The 20,024-nt window shown below is 31.6% G+C and overlaps 1 protein-coding gene across 1 annotated transcript; it reads right to left on the bottom strand.

Moving 5' to 3' along the window:
• Window positions 1-626: 626 nt before the first annotated feature.
• LOC122504623 lies at window positions 627-1,469 on the bottom strand. Its single transcript, XM_043615806.1, has one exon. The coding sequence runs from the start codon at window positions 1,467-1,469 to the stop codon at window positions 627-629; it is 843 nt and encodes a 280-aa protein (XP_043471741.1).
• Window positions 1,470-20,024: the final 18,555 nt, after the last annotated feature.

Here is a 20,024-nt window from a genome sequence, read left to right on the forward strand (position 1 = left end):
TTAATTGTGGCATTGATAAAATTGAGCGTGGAAGCTTGGTGTGTATACCACCAACTTCGGCTAGCATGAATCCCAACGCAGCTGTTGGTGTGGTTCTCATAGCTCCCGTAATACCCCTGAAAATCATTGCCTGCAGTTGGTCCAGTTTCTCTTTAATCGTTATCAGTTGAGTCCTAGACCACCGCGTGAAGAAACCTGGGTTTTAAGATCATCTGATAGAGCCAGTTGACCATATTAGGCCTTAGTCCCCACGATGACCCTATCGCCCTTCTACACGCCCAAAAAGCAGTACAGAACCCTCTATACTGATATTCAAAAGGTTCCCTCCAAATCAACTTTTTATCCAGGATTACTCCCAAATACTTAGCCGATTCAGAAAAAGAAATTTCTTTTCCATAAAATATCGGTTTCTTCAAACTCGGTACCTTATATTTTCTTGTGAAAACTACTACACTCGACTCTCGGATCTTTTGCACTTATGGGACTAAATCCTCTCATATTTTTTACCAAAACAAATGCCATGGTAATGCAAAACAATACAATATGTATAACTCCAAACGGGGGGTCCACCACTTACTACCCCCATTAAAGCCCATTTTCTTAACTACACAGTTCCTTTCAAAGGATCAGATAATAGAATCTCGCAGGTATTCCGCTGCAAGCTCCAACTCCTCCCGCGTTCCATACGAAGTGGAAAAGCATGCCATGGAGGTCTTAAGGTCTTCAATATATGAAGCCCAGTCAGTACTCCTGGGATTACGTCCCCACTCCTGTTCCCGATCCTTCGATTCCAATCTAAACGTTATAAGCCTGTGGTCCGAGAGGGAATCTTCATCAGACACCCTCCAGTCCCTCACGCCACCACACAAAGACTTGAAACAGATCGTAATATCCAACACCTCTTTTCTGTTAACAGTAACGAAAGTCGGCTCATTACCCTGATTTAAAATATCTAAATCTGTATCTATCAGAAAATCTAAAAGTCTTCTGCCTCTGTCGTTAATGTCAGTGCTGCCCCATACGACATGGTGCGCATTGGCATCACAACCTATTATCAAAGGGAGACCTTGCCGTTGACAGTAATCTACCAACTTCTCCACCTCTGTAGGTGGTGCGGGGTCATCCCCCGATCCCGGAAAATATGCGGAAGCTACTACAACCTCCCTTTTATTTCCGTTCTTTTCTAGGTACTTAGCCTTAACAACAACTAAGTCCCTGGTAGTTAATTCCAATAGACGGAAAGCATCTAGACCTTTATAGATCAGGCAAACCCTTGAAACTGGTTCCTGTGGTGAACTAACTAGCACCCCACAGCCACTTAGACCTCTAATCTTACCCTTGTAAACCCAAGGTTCTTGAACAAAGGCTATAGCTGCCTGCATCCTTGCAAAGTTCCTGGCTAGAATCGCCGAAGCGCCTTTACAATGATGCAAGTTAATCTGCATACAGTGGATCCCGGAAGCAGCCATATTTAAGACTGACTCACTGTCCCCTCTGTCGCGTCCACACCTTGATCGCCAGCATCGTGATCCCCCAAAAAGGGCTCTTCGACGCTCACGTGTGTGGTTTTATTTTTATTAATTTCTGTAGTATCAATTATGGTCCCACGAGAAAAGAGGAAAGAAAGGTCAATCTTTAAAGAGCCTCTATTTAAGGAAAAGGCTAAATTACATCTGAAAGTTCGCCTGGTATCTCAGAGTCTCGTTCAAGATACCTCCATTCGAGCCCCACCCCGGGGACGGGTCGTCCAGAAGACTGTAACACAACCGTTCCCGAGCTTTACGGTTTACGGTTAATTGTGCCCAGCAAAGGTCGTCCCCCGTCCAACCCCCTCCCCACGGAAGAACCCGGCGGATTTGATAACCCTAGTATCATTCATCCATGGACACGAGTTCATCACGGATTGGGCGGCAGAGACTCGCGCCTCAATCGCCATGGCACAGCCAACGTAACCATGGAAGGGTTTCTTCTTGGTCAGACTTCCACCAGTAGGAAGTCTTCGGAATGGACCCGCGGTTAAGCCTCTGTCCATTCCGTCTCTCTCGATATCCCTCTAAATCCCCGTGCCCTGGAACACTGCCCAGCGAAACACAGAAGATTCGGTTTCTGTAGCGGCCGACCCATTTTGAAGGGTTCGCCCCTCAGTCCCCACGAGAGATATCGAGAAGTAGCCTCCCACTAACGGCAAGGTCTTGAAACCCCTAGGGAGGGCAAAAAATTTGTTAATTGAAAAAGTTTTGAGTAAATCATAGAAAAATTTTGTATAAATCGTAGAACAATGTAATTGTTTAATATTTGTTAACATGAATTGAAAAAGTAATTGTTTAATAATATATGTAAAATTGATTGAAGAGTAGAAAAATTTTGAAAAACTGTAAATCGAAGAACAAAAAAAAACAATATATGTAAATAGTAGAACAATTTTTTGAAAAAAAAAATTTTGCGTAAATCGTAAAACAAAATTTTTTTTCTTTTTTTTTTAAAGAAAAACAAATTTTTTGTGTAAATCGTAGAACATTTTTGTTGTATATTATTTGTTATAAAAAAAATTAAATTATTCGTAGTACATGATTATTTGTTAATATTCTGCAAAAAGTTTTAAAATTATTCGTGGTCTATTATTTGTCATTGAGTCGTTCAATAATATAATTGTTTCATGTACATAGTTTACATTAAATGATTGAACATAATTTTTTTTATATTTTATACATTATTTTTATTATTAGTCGTAGGGAACTAAGTATTGAAATCAAATCGTTAAATATTAACTGTTAATAACTCGTAGAGCATAATTGCTTCACAGTGATTGAGTAAGATTCATTTAATATTAATTGTTCATATTACTTGTTAAAATACTTATCAAATTCTAGAAAAGTTTTTAAAAAAATAGAAGGTTTATATATAATTTTTCCTTCTTTTTTTTATTTCATAAAGTCACTATTATAAGATTATTTGTAAAGAATAGTGAGTTTATGACTTTAATTATTTATCCTTTATGTATATATATTTTTTGTTTTGTTATTTATTTAATATGTACTTATTATTATTTTTGTTTTCTAATGTTAAATTAAGAATAAATAGTTTTCTTCCCAAACTATATCTTGTAGTATTGCCCTTAATTCGATGTAACATTGTCTACAAAATAATGATCTTCTTACTACTTTGTATAATACTTCTTTGCATCTAAAGCAATCTAGGCTTATATTTGCGCATGCTATTAAATGATCGTCTTGTCTCATTTCTTATTCATTGTCGAATAGCGGATAACAATCTTCGCAATATATTAACCCTTGTTGTTTGATAAATGTGTTTTTGGTTGTGATTTTTCTACAACATATATGTCGTATTAGTTCGTTATATAGTCTGTCTTGAAAAGCTGATCTAATAGAAGCTAATGTTTCGCTTTCATCAAAAGTTTGGTTTTCTGGAATTTTTTTTTGTTATAATCAATGCTTTTCGAAGAATAGTTTAAAAGAAAAAAAATTTATATATAAGCAAAAGAAATTTATTTATTTATTTTTTTAAATAGTTTTTATGATTTTATAACTTTCTTTAAAATATATAAACATATATTATTGATATTTTTATTAAATTCTAAATAGCGCTATAATTATTACTGTTAAAAATGTTATTAAGGTTATATATGTTATTTCTTTTTTTTATATTATAGAACTGAAATTTTTTTTATATTGTTTAAATATTGTATTTGAAATTTTTGGAAATTCTGGTATATAATTAATTATTAAAGATTTTGTTAGGTCATTTGGAAAGTTAAAAGAATTTAATAAAAGTAGCTTTTCTTCTAATTTATTACTTTGAATATTTAATTTTTTTTATAAGTTATTTTATATAAGGGATTTATTTTTAAGAATCTTCTTTTTGTAAGATAAAAAGAATAATTTGACATAATAAATGGATTTGTTTTTACTAAAGAAATTTACTAAATCCATGTATTATGTTTTTCTTTATAAAATCGTTTTATCAACTTCAAAATTTATTTAATAATTGCATCTCTTGCTACTTGTAGATAAGTACATCAACAAATTAAAAACATTTATTCTTGTTATTAAATTTTAGTTTTGCAGCATTATTTTTTTTTAAATTTGTAATTATTTTTATTTATTTATATATTTTTTTTACTTTGTTTTACTATAGAAATTGTAAATTTAAAAAAAGTTAGTTTGATAAGAATTTTAATTATTTATTTATAAAATATCCGTGGAAATCTGGAGGAAGGTATTTTTAATACAGAAAATGACTTTGTAAATAATTTTTAAAAAATATTGAATCCCATAATCATTTGGAAATATGAATTAGTTTTAAATATGAGTTTGTATTTCATGCACGGAGAGAAATCTGTTGCTATTATTGCTTGCAGAATCTTTACAAATTTTATTAGTCACTGCTGAATAGAATTTTAGCTTGAGGTTATAATAATTTATATACGAAATCATCTATTTAATGTAATGGAGAGTTCGATGCAATAAACACAAAAAGCAGCTGCTAATTTTGCACGAAATCTTTATTATAAATATAAAGAGAACGTGCTATAAAAGTATTAGATTCTTCTTATAAGAATCGCTCGAACTCCGACTGATTTTCAGGCGGACTTTATACAACACAATCTTACCTGCGTATACGCACATATAACTCACACACACATATATTTCTCTGGATGGTTTCGAGGAACGGAACGCGTACAAAGCGGTGACGTTTGCAATAACATAACCTAACAATTTTCACATGTTGCTTATATATTCAAACACGAATAAAAATGCAATAATTTTTAAATAATATACTTACTATTAAATAAATATTATCTTTTTATAACAGCAACAAGTATTAAATACTACATATAATATATAATGTTTTACCAGACGACAAAACTTTTCAGAGAAATATATATGTGTGTGAGTTATATGTGCGTATACACAGGTAAGATTGTGTTGTATAAAGTCCGCCTGAAAATCAGTCGGAGTTCGAGCGATTCTTATAAGAAGAATCTAATACTTTTATAGCACGTTCTCTTTGTATTTATAATAAAGATTTCGTGCAAAATTAGCTACTGTCTCTTATGCTTATTGCATTGAAAGTATTTTTACAATAAGTATATGAATCCATGCTAAAAATATAAGAGAAACGTTAAGCAATTTAAGTAATGTGCTCTTTCGAGTAATATTAGCAGCAGATTTCTCTCCGTGTGTGTATCTCAGAAAAGATAAATTTATCGGTAATTATCATTTTCAAAATACATTCTTCTCAAGTGAGGAAAAAGAGTGTTGCTAAATAAGGATTGGGAAAAAATAGAAAAAATATATGATTAGTACTCCTGTTGAAAATATATGTTCTGCTTCTCAGATCTGAAACGTGAAAAAATTATATTAGATTATTTTTTTATGTTTGTTAGATTAAGGATTAATTTTTGATTTCTTTAATCTAATAATATGGACTGTTAATGGTTTTCCCTTAAAGTTAATTTTTACATTACCTTTTTCTAATAATTCTAAAATTTCATAAGGACCTGAGTATTGGTTTCTTAGTTTTTTAATTTTTCCCCCGTTTAATAAAAATACAAAGTCGCCATTTTTTATTTCTAGGGGATTAATTTTTCTATCATGATAAAATTTCGATTTTTCCTTTGCTGAAATTAAATTTTCTCTTGCTTGGGCTTTCATTTCGTGTAATTGTGTAACAAAGGTAGTTAAATATTCATCGTATGTTTGTAATTTTTCATTTTGAGAAGGAGGTTCGCTAGAGGGTTCACGAGCTAATTTTCCAAACACAAGTTCGTATGGTGTGCATTTTGTTCCTTCGTGTATGCTAGTATTGTAAGAAAACATTGCTAATTGTAACCAATCGTCCCATTCAGAATTTTTCTCAATAAATTGTTTTAAATATTCTGCTTAAACATGATGCGAACGTTCGAGTAATCCGTTAGATTGGGGGTGAAAAGCTGTTGTACGAAATTGTTTAATTCTAAAACGTTTTGCTAATCTTTTTAATAAATTGCTCAAAAAATCTCTTCCCTGGTCTGTTAGTACGCCTTTAGGTGAACCGAATATGCAAATGAATTTTTTCACGAATGCGTCTGCTATTGTAGCAGCTTGATGATTAGGTAAAGGGATTGCTATAGAGTATTTTGTGAAGTTATCTTGAATTGTTAAAATGTATATGTTGCCAGATTTAGTTGGAGGGGTTAAAAGGTCATACAATATCCATAGAAATTTTTTCAAAAGCAGTTGTAGGTGTGTCTGTGATAATCATTGGATTTTTAGTTTTTACGCGAACTAATTTCTTTAATTGACATTGTAAACATCCGTTTATGTATTTTTGAATATCTAATTTTAAATTTTCCCAATAGTATTTCTGACGAATTCTAGCTAAAGTTTTTGTTACTCCCTTATGGCCTCCGATTGCCGATGAATGATTTTCTTCTAATATCTGTTGTCTAATTTCTTTATTAGGGTATTGCGTAATCCCGTTACAAATTATAAATTTTGTTTTAGAGTTTGAAAAAATATCTTGAATTAAAATTTTAATATCTTTCCAAGGAATGTGATTAATTTGAGATGTTTTTGCTATACTAATACTCCAAATGTTTAGTTTATCACTAATTGAAAGTAAAGAGTTGAAACATGATTTGATTGTATTTAGAGTAATAGTTAAGTTTTCTTTGACATTTTCTTGAATTGGAAGTGCAAAATGATAATATTTTCCCTTTTTAAATTCTTTTACTAAACCCATTTGTAATTTATTAAATTTGGGTAGAATTGATTTTTTTGTTAAACTTTTAGATCCATTGTCGAGAGGGGTACCGTTAGTACTTACAAAATATAAATAATTGTCTTTTCGCATTGTTAATTGGTCACGACATTCAATCAAAATTTTGTTACTCGTAGATTGTTTTTCTTGGGGTGTTTTGATAATTTCTTTTTTTCTTCTTAGATTACACCCTTTATCTTCGTTACTTTCTCCAATTTCACTTTCTTCTTCTTTAAAAATTTCTTCATTAAGGGAATTTTTAATTGTGTCGTCATCTTCTTCTTTATGAGATTCTTCATCGAGGAGATTTTCGGAAATGTCTTCATCTTCTGTGGATGAAAAGTAATTTTCAGAGTCATCATTGTCTTTTTCTTGCATTACGATTTTGTTTTTCTTCTTCCCTTTTGTCTTTTTAAGTCCTTTATTTCTTCTTAATTCATCGAAGTATTCTGGATCAGTTTCTTCTTCAGCTTTTGAGATTGGCTTCTTGTCTTTCCTCGGCCTTTCTCTTCTCTTGGTACTAACCTTGTCTTCTTGTATGGGAAGTTTATTTTTTAATTTTTTAGGATGACCTCTTGACCTCTTGATAATGGGCTGCAATATTTCTTCTACGTTTTCCGTAAGTTTTTCTTGAATTCCCCTTTCTTCTAATTTTTGTTGTGCCCTAGTGAGAATGGTTTTCCATTGCGTTTTTGTAAGTATTGGGTCAAGCAAAGAAGTTAATAAAAGTAATAATGTAGACGTATTATTATCACTATCGCGAATATTTTCACTTGATTTTTTATTATCCCCGAATGTTAAAAATGTGTCATTGTCAAGCACCTTTTGATTCCTAAATAATTCTTCTTTGTTAGGAATTGGATTTCTTGAAAGAGCGTCTGCATTCACGTTCATTTTACTTGCCTTGTACACTACTTCGTAGTTATATTCTGCTAATTTTAATCTCCAACGCGAAACACGTGAACAAGGATCCTTTGAATTTTGAAACCATACTAGTGGTTTATGATCAGTTACTAAAGTAAATTTTCTACCGTATAAATAAGGTCGAAAACGAGATACGCAAAAAATAATAGCTAATGCTTCCTTTTCGTATGTGTCGTATTTCTTTTCCGTATCGCTTAAGCTTCGAGATGCATATGCAATAGGCTTGTCTTTCCCTATTTTTCCTTGCGAAAGTATTCCTCCAATCGAGTAACCTGACGCGTCTGTTGTAAGCACGAAGGGTTGGGAAAAATCTGGTCTTTGTAAAAGAGGTTCTTCGCATAAATGTTGTTTTAATGTGTCGAAAGCTAATTGTTGTTTGTCTGATCAAATAAAAGGTGTATCCTTTTTTAAAAGTTGGTTTAGTGGATGTGCAATTTTAGAAAAATTTTCAATAAATCTTCTATAATATCCTGCTAAACCTAAGAATTGTTTAATGTTCTTTGTTGTTTTCGGTATAGGAAAATATTTAACCGCAATAATTTTCCTTGGATCGGGTCGAACACCATTTTTATCAATAATGTGTCCTAAATATCCTACTTCCGGTCGTAAAAATTCGCATTTGTCTGGTTGTAAATAAAGATTTGCGTTTCTAAGTCGTTCAGCTAAATTATTAAATTTTCTTTCATGTTCTTCGAGTGTGTCTGCGTAAATAACAATGTCATCAAGGTAAACAAAAAGTTCTGTTCCAATTAGTCCAGTTAATGTTAAGTCCATAAGTCTTTGGAATGTAGCGGGTGCTGTTTTTAAACCAAATGGCATTTTATCAAATTCATAATGACCATGAGGTGTTGAAAAAGCTGTCTTGTGTGAGTCATTGGGATTCATTCTTATATGATGAAATCCGGTTGCTAGGTCGAAGACAGAAAAGTATTTTGCGGAAGAAATTAAGTCAAGTATATCATTTATATGAGGTAATGGATATGAGTCACCTATAGTTTTTTCGTTTAATTTTCGAAAATCTAATACCATTCGCCATTTTAAAATTCCGCTTGAGTCAGGTTTTTTAGGTACGATCCATACCAGTGTGTTATAAGGTGATTGAGAAGGTTTAATTATTTTATTTTTTAAAAGTTCATTTACTTGTTTAGTTATTTCGTCTTTGTGAATTTGAGGAAAACGGTATTGTCTTAAAAATATTGGGCAGTCATCTGTAGTTGGTATTGAATGTTTTAAAACGTTGGTTGCTTCTAAAGGTTCTCCAGGCATTTAAAATCTGTCAGCGTTATTTTTTATAAGATTTTCTACATGATCGTATTCGTCTTGGTTTAAATGGTATAAACGAAGAAGTCGTTTTATTTCTTCTATTCTGTCTTCAATTGTCATTTTATTAAAAGTACAAAAATTTTCTGATATTAAAAAATTATTCAGCAAGTTATTAGTCATGTCATTGTTATCAAATTTTTCAGTTTGTGTGATAGATGTATAAGGGTTAATTTCTTCAAACTCTTCTAATTTAATTGTAGGAATTGAAATAGTTACTAAAGTTTCATTAGTGTTTGCAAATTTTAAAAATGTTTTATTGTCATAATTTTTTACTACTGCGTCTCCGGCATAAATTACTGAACCTAAATTTAATCTTGGTATATAACCTTCATTTTTATTAGTTTCGTCAAGAAAAACTGTAGTTGTTATTATCGTTCGTGCTGGTATTGTTAAAATTTTTGTAAAAACAAAAGGATAAAGATTATTATCTATCTCTAGACATTTTGAAGTGTAATTAATGTTTACGTTATTGTCTCGAAAAAATTCTGTCCCTAAAACACCGTCTTCGTCTACTGGGACTGCATCTGGGATAATATTAAATATTGTTTGATGACCAAAAATATTTAATTTTATTTTCCCTAAAGTGTGAAGAGGTAGGGTCATTTGGGGTAAATGTAAACAAGGGGTAAATGTAAACAGTAAATGTTTCAGCTAAATTAACAAATTTAAAAATAAGTACGACGTCAATATTTTTACCTCAGCTCACCTACAAGATGTTTTGAGTATTGCCAATATTTTATTTTGACAATTGGCAATGCCATAGTGTAAGTTATTTTTTAATGCAAAAAAGATTGAAAATCAAAATTTTACTGTTTCAGTATTTTGTCTCGCATTTGCATAAAAATAAATTTAAAAATCAAACAAAAATATGTAATTCTTCCTTATTAATGCCCTAACAAAAATTGACTTTGATTTTTGATTTTCGTCAATTTACTTAATAAATAATTAAGTGTTTACATTTACCCCGAGAATTCGAAAACTCGGGGTAAATGTAAACAGAACTTGAACTACATTTTAAAAGAAAATAATTAAATAAATTTGCTTCTATTTCACAATTTCATTAATTTGGCAATGTAAATATTACATAGAAAAGGAAATTAGGTCCTCTTTGAACAAAAAATTTAATAAAAAATTTTTTTTTCTCGAAATTTTGGTCAATTTTTAAAAATATTTTTAGGTTCATCCGCCATTTTAAAAATTTAAAATTTGACTTGAAATTCGTAATCAGCGACCTCAAAAACCCCCTAGTTGCCAGATTCAAGCAAATTTGATCAATTTTTAAAAATATTATTTTTAAGTTCATCCGCTATATTGGATCCACCATTTTGAAATTTAAAAATTCGATTTTAGATTTTTATTCAGCAACCTTAAAAACTTCTTTTCACCAAGTTGAATGAAAATCTATTAAAATTTGATCAAGTTATTCAAGTTTTTACATTACTAATTTTGTAATGGTTGATTGTTTATTTATATGATACATATCAGTCAACTGGGTGATTTACTATACATCTACGAAAATTTTTTTTCAGTTTTTCCATCCCTTAAAACAGTATTATACTTGAAATAACTTGTTTCTTAAACCTCGCTTATCTTCAGTGGTGTTTACATTTACCCCGAATTTTAGGAAAATTTCAAAATCTCGGGGTAAATGTAAACAGTCAGTTTTAGGCGATTCAGGTGCATCAATATTTCTTTGTACCTCATCAAATTTTTCTAGGGAACACTAGCAACAAGTTCATGCAAAAGAAATCCGTCCGTTTTACCTTTTAACAAAAAAAAACTAATGTTTTTGGTGAAACATAGATATTCCGTTTACATTTACCCCAATTGACCCTAAATCATTTATTCCGATTAATTTTAAAATATTTTCTGTGTCAATTGGAATTTTTGGATCAATTGCTTTTAATTTTAATAAATGTCTTCCAGCTCCAGTATCTATCATCATTCGAGCTGGAAATTTTAAACCGTCAGCAGAAATAATAATTGAAGGAATTGTATTTGTTTGCGAATTGTTTAAACAAATTTTTTCTTTTGAAACGGGTGTTTTTAAATTTATTTTACCCTCAGTCCACCCTTGCTGGGGGTCGAATTCAAGTTTCCCGAAAAATGAGGTTGTTGTTCTTGTGATTTTTGAATATGGTGTGATTGAGTTTGTGATTGTTGTTTAGAATATTGTTGTTTATTGTATGATTCTTCTCTTCTAGGATGTCTTATTCTACATTCATAAATATAGTGACCTGATTTGTTACAATAAGTACAAGTAATATCTTTTTTAGGAAATCTCTGATTATTGTTATTGTAAGAATAATTATTATTATATCGTTGATTTTGAAAATTTCTTAAAGGATTGTTCATAAAATTATTAGAGTTATTATTATTTCTATAAAATTTTTTACCATTGTAAAGGGATTTCTATTTTCTGAAAAATTTTGATTATTAAAATAGGTTTTTGAAAATCCTTGTGTTTGTCTTGGTGAACTGTATGTTTTATTTTGTGGTAAATAAAAACAATTTTCTGTTTTATGATTTCGTCTCTTACAAATCGAACAAGGTGAATAAGAATCTTGTAAGGAGTGTATTTTTATAGCTTTATGATCCTCATTAATTTTGTGTTTTCGAAGATCTGAACTAGCAGTCAAATTCCTTTCTATTTCAATCGCGTCATTTACTATCTCTCGGAATGTGGGTTTTTCTTTTATGCGAATTTCTATTTCGGGTCTTAATCCGCGCACAAAGCATTGAATCACATCTTTTTTTAAATTTTCTTAAAAAACATCGTCAACTGCATCGTCATTACCTAACCTGTGAACATCTTCAATTTTATAGGCAATTTCTTTTATTCGCGCAGCATAAGATGTAATATTTTATTTTTTCCACATATATATTGTGACGTATGAATTTAACTAATTTTATTTTAAGTTAAAAGTTCTGCTTACGTCAGGCAAAATCCGACGCTTTCAACAAGAATAATATTATGAAATTTAGTTTAATAAATTTCGCCGTCAGGCGCCAATTAATTTTGAAGCTCAATTAATAAACTACTCGACTGTTTAACAACAACCCGACAAACAACAACACCTCTGAGACGCTCTCAATCGTCAGAGGAAATTCTGCCTGAACAAGTTGGCAAGCAGAAATGCCAACGACGAGACACGACTGGTACTACACTGGCACGATACTGACTCACCCCAACGACGCTTCTCGATTTCTCTCTTTCAAAATTTCGGCACGCTCCTTTCAAAGGATTCCTTAATTGAGGGAAGAGAAATAATCCAACACTCAAATAATTCACTTTTCACAATTTCAACTTTATTCACAAACTCTAACTCTTCAAAACACTCAAAATCTAACAAAACTACAAGTCCCTACAAGTCTCTCAAAACGATCACTCTCCTACATATCTCGTAGGTCACTCTCTACACACGTCGTAGATCAACTCTCCTACATCACTCGTAGGTCAACTGACTGCCAAAATGTCGGCGAAAACTAATGACACCTGTTTCTGGCTTTTCTCCACACGTGCTCGTCTTCTTCAACTCTTCTTCTCTCTCGTTCCACTGGCTCTCCTCTCTCTGTCTCTTTCTAACCATCAGCGGCTCTGCCCTCTAGCACTTTCTCTCCTACTAACTAGCCGCGCGACACACATTCACCACTGATAGTGGGTCACACGGCAGTTCCGACTTTCTAAATTACCATACCAATTAACGATCACGGTTCAGGGATAATTCCGACAGATGACATGACGATTCAGAATTTCGACAAAATAAAGAAAGACAATTCACATCGTCACAATATATTTCCTAATTCTCCCTGTAATTGGTACACTGTTTTAACTGGCAAATATACCCGTTTTAATTTATTTATTAATTCGCCTACATTTGTTATTTGAGTTCTGTAAATACATTTTCGCGCATCCCCACTTAATTTTGATCTTAATAATTTTGCTAAATTATTTCGAGCTACTCCTTCCGGAAGCATTTGCTCTGCTTCTAAACACCCTTCAATAAAATGTGAGATTGGAATGTTAGTCCCGTCAAACAATGGAACTATTTCTAAAGCGTCACGTAAAGATACTTGCTGATTTGTTGGTAGAGCCATTTCGTTATTTTTTGTTCAATTTTCACTATCACTGCTCTCGTCGTGACTGTTTTCGTTGTCACTATCGTGAGTACTAATTATGGAATTTTCGAGTCTTTGTTTAAAACTATTTCGTAATGTAGAATTTAAAGAACTGTTATTTTCTAAAATTGTATTGTCACTTTCTTCGTTAGTATTAAAAGAATTGTTGTCAGATAATGAATGACAAATTCCTGATTCTAATTCGGATTTGCAAAAAGGGTTTGGATTTTCGTTAGAGTATCTAGGTGTACCAGTAGCTAAAGGTTTAAAATAGGGAATTCCTGGGTTAAGTTTTAAAGTAGAATTTTCTTTGATTTTTGATCGAGTTGTATGTTTATCTTGTGTAATATTTTTCTTAGAAGTAGACATTAATTTTTAAAAGAAATGATTTAATCATTGGAATTGATTCTCTCGCGGTTTGTGTTTCAATTTTTTATTAAATTTTAGAATTGTTAAAAATAAGAGTTGAAAATTGATTTTAAATGTTTCAAATTTTGATAGAAAATTTTAGAATTGTTAAAAACAAGTATTTTTTTATATATCAAAATAGATTTTTAGAAAAATAAGAATTAGAAAAAATAATATCATTGATTCTTTATGGCTTTCCCGGCCGATGCACCAAGAAAAGAGGGTCTGTTACGTGAAAAGTAACTCACCTCTTAACATTTGTAATCCTCGTTTTAAATAAGAAATTCCGAAAAAATCTTATTTGGGAATGAGGAAAAAGAATCAATGAAAAAGTCTAAGAGTTAGTTAAATGAAATTTATTATAAAAATTTATATGATTTCTTGAAGTTCGTTATTTGTATCTTGCCGAGAGAAGACCAGTTCCTTTTCCAATAAACACCTTTAACAAATAGGCGTTTATTAGATATAGAAATTGTATTGAAAAGATATGATGAAAAGATTTAGTTAATTACTTTTATTGCTCCTATTCGAACCTGGAAACCCGTTCTCCGCTCGTGGGTCCACAGCCAGCTCAGATGCACCGCCTTTCCAATTTTACTGCTTCGGAGATTGACAAGAGGTTGCTCACTCACGAGATGGGTATTACTTGAACTGGGATTTTCGTAGGTTACGAGTATAGATTTGAACGGACTACTGGTACAGAGATCGCTTTGATTTAAATTAGATACTGATTTTTGGATCCAAATTTAGGGCCTTATATACCCAGATCACATCCGTGTATCGACGTAATAGGGTTGTAAAAAGATTGCTCATCGATGGGTGTTTGTCAAGTTTGCTTGGTAACAGGTCTGGTATAAGGTTACTTAGAGGTCACACACGTGGTATGTGACAATATGTATAATTTTAAAATATCAATAATTATATAATACATTATAAATTAACCAATAATATGTACTAGAAAATATTAAATACGGAAATTCAAATATTATTAGAGGAAAATAAATGACAAAATTAAGTAAACAAAAATATTTATTTAAATGAACCAAATACGTTTACTAAAACTATTTATTTGAATCAAACAAATGTTTTTTCTTGAAATAAACAAATTTTTTAGTTATATTAAATAAAATTTTTTGGCTAAGTGTAATAACCATTTGGTTAATACAAATAAAAATATTGAAAGAAATTATTTGGTTGAATCAAACAAACGTTTGGTTGACTGTATAGCAATGCATTTATTTGGTTGATTCAACCAAAATTTGGTTGTTTTGAACAAATTTTTTCTAAGTGTATCACAAGCGGACCTAACCTAACCGGAAATGCTCTTGTACACTATGAAGAAGTTGTAGGCGGCACTACTGATTAAAAAAAATTTTAATTTGTATATCGGCTAATTTGTTTAAACGATATAAGCCTTGTTACTTTCCTCCTCGGTCTCCCCTAGTAACCATCCATGTTCATAGCAACCGTTGCTCTGGGAGTGGTTTTTATTGTTACGATAGCAACGTGAAAACAGTTTCTATGGTAACCATTACCATAGCAACAGTTGCAATGGCAACCATTACCTCGTAATCTATCGGTCCTATTCAGGCCGTTAGGAATTACGAACAGACCTTGGTCACGAAACCCTAAAAAATAATAATTTTATTTATAATTATATAATTTTAATTTATAAGGCATTAAGTCGTCAAATATCTCACTTGAAGAAAACACTTTTGTGAATTGACCATAAGATTGCTTCATACACACGAAATGAACGTGTTGCATTCTCGTTAATGAAGTTAAAAGTGCAAAGCACCTTAACAGTCATGTGGAGGGGGTAAGAAAAGAAGGGGGGAAGGAGGGAAGTGAAAACGGGAGCAAGGCAGGAAGTGGAAGATAGAATTTTCTCGAGAAATCAATCTGAGAATGGCATCGTTAATCTGAGGGTGGTTTCTGGGTGCCTTGGTTGCTCTTACATCACGTAATAGTATCGAAGCACCCACACCCCTTCTGGAGCGGGCGGCAAGTGACTGAGTGGTTATTTAGGTAAGAGCCACCCCCAAGCAGCTCTCTGAGTTTGCTGCTTTCCCCCTCCTTCTCACCCACTCCCGACTAAGTAATGGTCCCACAACATATTGTACAAAGAAAGCTCGCTACTCGCTTGCTTCTTTGTGTAAATGCAAGAACTTTAAGCTTGTCAAAATATAATAAATTTTCCATTACTTTAAGTTGGCCTCTTATGGATTATAAAAAAAACTTCAAAATAATTATGATAAATCATTTAAAAATATATTAATTTATTAATAACAGACATAAATAATAATAATAATTGTAAAACTTAATAATATTAAAGAAACTTTTTTCATTTTGTCTTTGGTGTTTACACTTAAAAAAGTGCCTTAAATATATATAAGTTTGAACTTTTTTCTAAAATTTTTAAAAAATATGCCAGAGGTTACAAAAGTGCCAAAAAATTTTTATTTTCTTTTTAAATTTGCGAAGTGTATAATCTTTGTGTATATATATGTATATGAAATATATTTACTTTTAAATTAATGTTTGAAAATAAAGTGTGAATATTACTAAAAAAATTTGTAATGGAAGAATATGAATTAAAGTTAAATTTAAAATTAAAACATTTTATAATAATAATAAATTTTAAATAGAAAGTAGAATGGGAAAGTTAAAATCAAGATCAATTCACCGTAAATTGTGAGGTATTAAAAAGCGCTGCGGATTAAATTAACTTAAAAAAAAATTAAAATAATCAATTTTGGTGTTATTTTTTACTATAAATGATATTTTACTTAAATTCAAAACCAAGTCAACGATTTGTCAAAGAAAATGAAAGTAAATTTAAGTCTAAGGCTAAAACTAGGCTTTAGTCTTAGTCATATAGTCTTACAATTAGTCAAAGTGTAAGACTTGACTAAAACTTAAATAAAATTACACAGCCACACAAAAAAAAAGTTCTGATCTGGGGGTCTCACTATGTAGACTTTATGTTTCTTGGGTCGCTGAATCCGAATCCGAGGTCCATTTAACCCCATCAGATCAGGATTTTGACATAACCTCAAAAACCCAATATGGCGGACACATTTTTGAAAAGTTCATTGGATTCGCTTGAAATTCGTTACTCGGGGGTTTTTGGGGTCGCTGATTACGAATTTGAAGTCTGATTTCAAAAATTCAAAATGGCGGATCCACTATGGCGGACACGTTTTTGAAAAATTCATCGGATTCGCTTGAAATTCGTTACTCTGGGGTTTTTGGGGTCGCTGCTTACGAATTTGAAGTCAGATTTCAAAAATTCAAAATGGCGGATCCAATATCTCTGTGTCAGCCATATTGGATCCGCCATTTTGAATTTTGAAAAACCGACATCAGATTCGTAATCAGCGACCCCAAAAACCCCAGAGTAACGAATTTCAAGCGAATCCGATGAATTTTTCAAAAACGTGTCCGCCATAGTGGATCCGCCATTTTGAATGTTTGAAATCAGACTTCAAATTCGTAATCAGCGACCCCAAAAACCCCCGAGTGACGAATTTCAAGCGAATCCAATGAACTTTTCAAAAATGAGTCCGCCATATTGGGTTTTTGAGGTTATGTCAATATCCTGATCTGATGAGGTTAAATGGACCTCAGATTCGGATTCAGCGACCCAGAAAAAATAAAGTCTACATAGTGAGACCCCCAGATCAGAACTTTTTTTTTGTGTGTGGCTGTGTTATGACTAAGACTAAGTTTTAACTTTTTTCTGTAATTTTTAAAAAATATGCCAGAGGTTATAAAAGTGCCATTAAACTGTTGCAAATTACGAATTACAGTAGCGCTATAAACGAAATTTCTTTCGTAAGTAATTAATCAATCAAGTTAAATTGGATGATCTAAAAGATTATATCAGGCAGCAAAAAAGTAAACAGGAAATAGAGTGAAAATTACAATTGGTTTCGTGCTTTCCTTCTCTTTATCATTCAATACAAAATTTAGGTTCTTTCTATTTAATAAATTCTATTCTCAGAATATTGATATGAGCTTCAAGATATTTTTCGATTATAAAAAACCCACAATTCATTTAGATATTATGCGCAAAATTTATTTGGGGAGGAAATTGAATAACGGATTTTATATTTCTCTGTATTCTCTAAATTTAAATTAGTAAAATTTAACTAATTGTCAGTAGAATTCTACTAATTGCTATAGCCAGAATTAAGTTACTGATAATTAGTATAGAAATTTACTGATTCAATTAGTAAAATATCAGTTAAATTTAAAGGTTATATTGGTTTTTTTTCGGCTAACAGCTTATTTACTAATGGAATCAGTAATTTTCTAAAAATTAACTGATTTATTAGTTAAAACTAAATGTACTGATTATATTAGTAGGAATTCTAATAATTTAAATTTATAGAGAATATATGATAATTTAAACTTTAAACCAATTTTGTTTTTAGAGGGGGAAAATAATGAAGAAAGTTATAACGTGGGACAAAAAATAATTCTTTAATATATATGGATAATTAATTGTGAGAGTTATTTTTTTGAATTTAAAGGAGAAGATGAGTGGCTGTGTCAGTGGCATAATTATGGATTAGATGAATGAAAAGCCGCACACTCCGTGTGGGATGGAGTTTAAAAGGGGGGTAAAATTGAGAATACAGTGACACTGGTAGCAGTGGCAGCATCGTTCTGGGGGTCGAAACGATAAACACGCACTCAATGCCCGAGGGTGGATTTCACGATATACCCAACATATCTCGAAATCTCCCGACCTCTAAACTGCACGTGCCAGAAACATAAACCCAAAGTTTCGAAATTTAAACGTGTCAGCGAGAAACAAACGATGATAGTGACTTTCCACTTCAAGTTCTCAACTTTAGTTACGCCTCAGTTCCTAATTTGTAATATAACCAACGAATTGATTTTAATCACATTTCAAGAACAGATCACATTAATTTCAAATTCATCTCGTACCAACATCAACTTAAGCGTTAATCTCAGCGGAAAATATATATCATCTCCACTTTTCAATACCAGGAGACACTTCATTTTTTCTCATTTTTTTAAATAGATAACTTTCATTATTTTTTTTTAAATTTCCCCCTCAAAATATTATTTCGAACTTTTAGTTGTAGGTAATTTAAAGCAAGTACCCGTGTAGAAATTTCGCTGGGGCCCTGATCAGGGCTGGATAGGGCCGACCTATTAGGGAATGAAACGCCGCGCCCGAAGTGGCCCTGATCTGGAAATCCACATTTTCTTGTCGCCCCGATCTGGGCCTGATCAGGCGCGGCGTTTCATTCCTTACTATGGCTCTACTATCGATGTAAAATATAAAGTCAGTTGGCTTTGACCGCTTATATCTTGAGTAATAAAAATCGCATAATATTGAAACAACTTGGAATCAGTAGCTACAACATTTCTACGTTACTGTAGAAAATGAAGGAAATACAAAAAAATTATTTCGAGAGTTATTAATTTTTGAAGGGAAAAAGAACATGTTTTTTGGCATCATTTTCACAGGGTCTACTTTGGTAACATGTAACTCGTTTAATAAGAGTCCTATGATGTTCCTGATTTTTTTCTATGTTCCTTAAATCTTTCTGAATAATGTTATTTAAACAAATAACCGTTATTATAATAACTTTTTGAGATATTTAAACGAAATAGTAGTCATGTTATCTTTGATGGAAATTAAAGTACGAAGATTAGACAAAGTACACGTTACGGAGAATACGACACTTATTACGATTCATCAACAAAAGTTTTGAAAAAAAAATTATTTCAAGAAGTTATTTGCAAAACTATATTCAGTTTTTTGCTTTATTGCACCATTAGCGGTAAGGTGCACACCATCATAAACCATTTCCCATAGGCGTCAACATTTTAAATGCGATAAACTGTATTATTGTATAGACATGAGCAGGTAAGTGAGGACTTCAGGTCACTTCTACCTAAACCTACATAGAATTTTGAATTTCTTAAGACAGGAAAAATATTTTGGGTGTTTACACCTCTGTACATCCTTAGAAAGCAGATCTTTAAAGTTATAAATCAGTTTCAACCACAGAAAAAAATGACCAAAAAAAAGGTAGTAGTGCTAAACTTGGAGTCTCGGACAAAAAGACTTACAGTAGTATGCACCTGACTGCTAATGGTGTACTTTGTCTCATCTTCGTACCTTAATTTCCAACAAAGATAACACAACTACGGTTTCGTTTAATAATCTCAAAAAGTTATTATAATAACGGTTATTTGTTTAAATAACATTATTCAGAAAGATTTAAGGAACATAGAAAAAAATCAGGAATATCATAGGACTCTCATTAAACGAGTTACATGTTACCAAAGTAGGCCTTATTGAAAATAGTGTCAAAAAACAAGTTCTTTTTCCCTTCAAAAATTAATAACTTTAAGAAAAAAATTTTTATTTGTTTTTAATTTTTTACATTAATGTAGAAATAAATTACTTACTAATTCCATACAGTTTCAATATTGTGGGA

Source organism: Leptopilina heterotoma, unplaced genomic scaffold (assembly GCF_015476425.1).
Source record: "Leptopilina heterotoma isolate Lh14 unplaced genomic scaffold, ASM1547642v1 Lhet_307, whole genome shotgun sequence".
Lineage (NCBI taxonomy): Eukaryota > Metazoa > Arthropoda > Insecta > Hymenoptera > Figitidae > Leptopilina > Leptopilina heterotoma.

Coding starts and splice junctions, on each gene's coding strand:
- LOC122504623 (XM_043615806.1), bottom strand. CDS start 1,469: ATGGCTGCTTCCGGGATCCACTGTATGCAGATTAACTTGCATCATTGT.